This window comes from Cyprinodon variegatus, unplaced genomic scaffold, assembly GCF_000732505.1.
Source record: "Cyprinodon variegatus isolate N-32 unplaced genomic scaffold, C_variegatus-1.0 Scaffold1469, whole genome shotgun sequence".
Classification (NCBI taxonomy): Eukaryota; Metazoa; Chordata; class Actinopteri; order Cyprinodontiformes; family Cyprinodontidae; genus Cyprinodon; species Cyprinodon variegatus.
Window position 1 is genome coordinate 86,095 of NW_015151922.1, and position 6,031 is coordinate 92,125.

A 6,031-nucleotide genomic window follows, 5' to 3' on the forward strand; every position below is an offset into this window, starting at 1 on the left:
CAGCACACACAGCTTTCTGATTATGTAGAAATAAAAAAAAATTGCGTTGTTAGTTAGATACATATAGATGCACAGTCGAATATAGTTTCATATTTGTACATCGGTGCACTACTATTGTGGCTACAGCTCCCAAGCTAACGTGCGGTGGTGTCTTTTGTTGCCGGAGTGCTCCTCCCTCCCTGCCCCCCCTTTCCTGTGTTACTCCGCCGTGGCGGAAGTAAGTTGTACAGCCAAGGCCTCATCCTTCCAATGGCGACTGCAAACAGGCTGAACAGAAAGCGGGAGCAACCGTGGAGGGGGGTCAGCGACGTGTAACCGAAATTAAATAAATATATCAGAAATTTCTTTAGCCATAAAGTTGGTCTGAAGATTGTTCAACCTCTCCAAATAACGGCCTTTTCCATGGCCAAAAGTCGGAACATTTCGCTCCTTGAGTCGGGTAAGCCGCACAAGTAAATAGCCTGATTTACATCAGCATCACTAGTGCTAATTGGTTCTCAGAGTGATTTCCTGGCCATTAATGTACTCACTGTTCCTTTTTTAGAGCTATATTACTTGATTTCTCGTTTTCTAACAACGGGTCCGTGTCGGAGAGCGGCTGAGGTGAGCTGGCACGCTTTGACTGGCACACTTTGTTGGATCACGACATAGTTGATGAGCTATTTGGATAATAGCTAATAGGCATCCTGATCTGAACTGCATTTTAATTCCCCCCCAGGTCCTAGCGAGTGAGCTTGAGGAATATCAGGTCTGTATTCTGGTTATCTCCTCGCTAGGTAACGGCTAACTAGCTGCCTCGCTGTAGGCTGACTGCTTTTAAACTTGCTGAACTCTCTGGACTTTTTAATACCCCGTTCCTCCTACTCATTTGACATCACCCACTTTTGTAGTGGACGTGTACCTGCTTCAGTCTTTACAGTTAGCCCGCTTTAACGGTATTTTATTATAATTTTTTTTCCACAGCTCCTACCCGGGAGATTGGACTGGCTGGGAAACGAACATCCCAGAACATACGAAGATGTGGTAAGATGTGATTTAATGGTCTTAAGTTCATTGCCGATGCTTGTTATTGTCTTGTGGGGGGGGAGTCGGAGTTAGCTGCACGCGCTGTTCTTGTTTACGGTCTTTGTTCTGTTTCCTTCTGGATCACTGATGTAGATCTTTAACTTTTTATCAACTATAAATAATAAACCCCTTCAAATAAATAGACCTTTTATCGTCAAGTTTTTAAAAACACATTCGGATGGAATTTATTTATTTATTTATTTTTGCCACCAGCTGTCGTATTGCAGTTTAGGGTGGGTTGTTCGGTTTGTCTGTTTGCTGAGAAAGCTCTCTCGGCCAATCAGAAGCCAAGTTTCTTTGTCTCTGCGTTATTTTGCTTGTGAGCTGCGCTGTGATTGGTCCTTTGAAATAGACAATTTGCATACAAACCCCGCCTTAAAGAGTAAGGGGGTGAGAATCACATGAAAATGTTACTGAATTTAAATAAACGCTGGGAGCATACTAAACGTTAGAAATTTTGAATTAATTTATTTTATTTACAACACAGAAAATGTTTTTTTTAGATCAACACTAACAAGAATCTTAACATGAAGACTTACAGACAGCATTGCTCTTCAACATTATGAAAAATGGAATTATCTCACTTATTTGATTTCCTTTTGAGATCATCAAAGTATTAAATTGATTGATGCTGGCTTTATGCCTAACATGGAGGAAGTGCTTGAGAGACTCTTTAAAAGAACTTACTTGAAAAAAATCACCCAAGTCCTTTAACCTTTTGGCATATAAACTGAATTTTCTCCATTATAATATTACTAAGAGGGTATTTGAACTTATTTTGAGCTGTCTATTTTAGACTTGTACTGGATAGAATGTTTTGCCTGCAAAGGTGCATTTGTTATCAATTGGTACTATAGAAATAAATAGAGCTTGAGTTCTGATGCACAGATTTAACTGTTCTAACTCGCAAACAAGTTTCCCCATAACTTTAGATTGTTAAAGCCATTTGAGCTAAATACAGCTATTGCTAACTGAAATAGTTACAGCTCAGAAAAAGGGGCAGCAATGTTGGCTCTAAGTTACACGCTCGCTCAGTTCCACACTGCTCTCAGCGCACAACAAAATCTATGCAGCGCAAAAAATAAACATAAACTGTAAATCAGTTAGACCCATAACATTCCTTCTGTATCATTTTGAATCTGTGTATTCATTTGTCTTCCAACTTAAAATCAAAAACAGAAATCTGAATTTTATTGCATAATATATAGAGGAAAAAACACACACACATATATGTATATATTATAAATGAATACGTTCATCTTATTTGTATTTCATTTTAGGAAAGCTCTTATAGCACCTCGTCTTTATGACTGCTGTCACTCTTCAATGCCAGTTTCATATATCACTATCAAATCTGTATCATTATTAATACCGTACCTTTAAGAGTTGCATTTGGATGAATATGTTTAATAAAACGTCAGTGTCCTTTACAAACAATTCAGCAAATGTCCTTATTCAGTGTATCAAAGAGCTACAGGCGCATAAATAAATAATCTAACAGGAAGAATAATATGTGGCAACCAATTTATCAGTCCAAGCTTCAAGAACAATAAAAACCCACTGGTTTGTAACAACCTTCCTATCTAACATGCACACAGTGTTAGATGCACCTATTTGTGTGACTTTGTGTGTCAATCAGCAGATTCTCAGATTTGCTTGTTGAATATGTTTTTGGGAAGAAGATTTAGGCTGCATTCACACTGCGGGCCTTAATGCTCAATTCCATTTTCTTTTTTTTCTTTTTTTTTTTTTTGCGTTGCCGTTCACATTTTCAAATATATGCGACTTGTATGTGATCTCCTGTGTGAACTGCAGTCATACAACGCATGTGTCCCGCATGCGCAGTAGAGGACGCAATGACATCACAGGCCAGCGTGCTCTGTGTTTACGGGAGTAAACATGGATGGTAGTGCCTTAACCAGAAAAACACCATCTTTTCAAGATGGTTAAACATAAATACTGCTCTCCGAATCATCGTCCGCCATGGTTGTTGTTTTTCTTACCCCCTTCTTCATAGCAAGACCCAGAATAGTGACATTTGTCGGGTATTAATGGCTTTCAGGTCGGATGAATGCGACCTGGTCGTTCAAACGCAGGTCACATTTGAAAAGATCAGTTTTGTATCGGATTCAGGACCACATAACCAAGTAGCCTGGGTCGCATTGGAACAAATCGGATCTGTGTTGTTCAGACTGCCATGAAAAGATCAGACACAGGTCGCATATGGGCCAAAAAATCGGATTTGGGTCACTTCAGGCTTCAGTGTGAACGTAGACTTAGTTAAGTGAATCCTATCAAAACATTGTCTAGAAAGCTCTTTAAATTGAATAGTTGGACAACCATTGGAGAAGTGAGAAGGACAGATGTCAAAAATGGATACAATTTAAGTCAGACTTGTTCATATTCTGGTGGCATTTATTAGTCTTTATTTATTTTTGGATATTAATCAATAAATGGTTATACTGTTACATAACTTGTTGGTAGCAACTCTATACAACCATGTAACAGACAGTTACAGGAATTCATACTGTATCACAACCTTTAGCACAAATTTCATTGTAAAAACATGAATTTTTAAATGTGAACAAAATAATGTCTGGAAGGTAAAACGTCTCATTGCATTAAGAGATGGACCTGGCCAGAGCCGGACTCTTACATGTAGCATACTACACATTTCATGGCGTTTTGTTTTTTTGATTTAAAGTGGACCAAATCTCTTGATTTTCAAATCACAGCCCTGGCTTTGTTGCCCTGACAGGTTGCTGCCAACAGACATGTTGCACCAGACCATTTGCTACAGATATGTAAGCAAATTGGACCAATATTGGACAAAGAGGTGCCATCATGTGTCCCGGGTGTGCACTCCCTCCTGGGGTCTGGAAAACAGTCCATGCTTCGAACTGCAAAAGGTACAGTCTTTAAGTATTTTTATAGTCAGAAATATGAGCTGGGCTTTTGTTACCTTAGTTTGCACGAGGAGCTCAATTGGTTTGCATGAAACATTTATTCAAATGAAAAGTTGGTTCAGACGTTTCGTTTTGTTTTTTTTCTTCCATCTTTGTTTTTTTTCTGGACCGACACGTCTGTTGGGCTCATTTATATGGCAGTTAGAAGCACTTTATTATTTCTGTGTTTCTGGTTTTCAGATTGCGACAGTGTGCAGCTCAAAGCTTCGTCATATGCAGCCCTTCATCGGGGCAGACCACCAGAGAGGCCTTTGAACCAGAAGCAACCTCTACACCAGGGTAGGTCCCTGTATTATTATTTTTTTTTTATATGCTTGAATATTTATTTACTTTTTTTGTAATTCTTAATGATTGCTTTTATTTGTGGAAGTTTTTGCTGCCCGTGTGGTTAGAGCAGTGTGCTTGTGTTTTAAGAAGGTTACAATTACCTGGTGCGATCCCCACAGCCTCCCCTCTGGGTTCCTGAGCAAAACACTTGGCCCCTGATTTCTCCCAAGGTGCCACAGAATGGCAGCCAACTGCTCACAAGGCGATGGGTCAAAATGCAGAGAACGAAATTCCCCATTGTGGGACAATAAAGGGATTTACATTACATTTTCTTTTTTTCAGTTTTGCATCAGAAGCCTCATTAGTAATTTTCTGGCCGAGGTGTGGTGTTGGTCCTAGTTTGACATCAAAATGGTTTTGGACATCCTTGTGAAACTACTGATGTTACAGTTTTCCTGTTTCATTGTTTATTAAGGGACTTTTTTTGGATGCAGGGTCACATCGATTCTTGTCCAACCTGTTTCTAGCAGTGCTTCCTCTGAAATCTCACCTGTGTGTGAAAAGCAATGCACATATTTGTCTCTAGGGTATTTGGGCTGGTTTCTATAGCTATGAAGTTACCAATAAACAGGTTGAGTGTACTCTCTGCACCATCAACTTACCTGTAAACAACCTACATTTGGTTGCCTCTTAAGTGAATATTTCAGCATTATTAAAAGGCTTTTTAAATTAAAAAGTTTGATTATGAAGTAAAATGACAGTTCCTAGGAAACATGGGTGGTTATGAATGAAAATTGTGCATTTATTGGACAGACTGGTGTTTGGTTAAACACATGGAAACTGGGGCAAAATATTCTAACCGAAGCCCCTTAGTTTGAGAATGCTATATTTGTGTGGATATACACAGAATCTTGTTTATTTTGTTGGAGCTTGTAGGTACAATATATTACTTTCAGGTGTAAAGCCACTGATGTTTGCTGTTTTACTACAATGTTCTCTTGCATTAAGAAGACCTGCTGTCCATGAAATCTGTTCAGTAGTTTCCCACAGCAGCAGATGCAAACTAGATATATTAAATGCCGAACTGGCAGGACTTTCTCAAATTCTTTTTGTGAAGACTTTCCAAAAGAGTGACCAACCTTCTTTATAGTAAATGTGTTTCAGCTCTTTTCTTAAGTGTGTTTTTGTGTGTTTTTTCTAATCTCTGCATTCTGGCATGTTTTTTATCTTTACCAGTGAAGGTACATCGAGGGAGGGAGCTGACCGGAGTGCAGTGCTTCAGCTCCATCAGTCCTGTCAGCACCTATGAGCACATGCGTCTGCATAGGCGGATCTTGGGGCATCTGTCTGCAGTGTACTGTATCGCATTTGATCGCACCGGTCTCAGGATCTTCACAGTAAGATGGCACCACTCGGCACATGTCACACTGAAAACGTATAATGGGGCCAGAATTTATCATTTAAGAGGGATGTCCCAATCAGGAGTATGTTTTTCTGTCTCAGTCAAGAGGGAATGGTCATTTGACTTTAAGAGTCCCAACCTCATAATGCAGTGAATATAACTGCTACTGATATGCCTGAAAACTTGGAGATGCTTCCGCCTTTTTTGCCCATTTGTTGTCCCAGCTGGAGTTCCTGATTGTATCTGACTCCATGTCTTCAGCAGTTTACTGAGGTTTATTCTCTGTTTTGATACAACTTATTGATTTATTTTGTTTTCGCTGTTCTCTATG

At 39.4% G+C, this 6,031-nt stretch overlaps 1 protein-coding gene across 1 annotated transcript in view; it reads left to right on the plus strand.

Moving 5' to 3' along the window:
- The first annotated feature begins 214 nt into the window (after positions 1-214).
- brwd1 (bromodomain and WD repeat domain containing 1) overlaps positions 215-6,031 on the plus strand; it is a 31,250-nt gene continuing 25,433 nt past the window's right edge. The window contains exons 1-7 of the mRNA XM_015403225.1: positions 215-439; positions 545-603; positions 719-748; positions 964-1,023; positions 3,824-3,974; positions 4,212-4,310; positions 5,535-5,695. Coding sequence (XP_015258711.1) covers positions 403-439; positions 545-603; positions 719-748; positions 964-1,023; positions 3,824-3,974; positions 4,212-4,310; positions 5,535-5,695 — 597 coding nt within the window. The 5' untranslated portion in view covers positions 215-402. The remainder of the gene's footprint in view (positions 440-544; positions 604-718; positions 749-963; positions 1,024-3,823; positions 3,975-4,211; positions 4,311-5,534; positions 5,696-6,031) is intronic.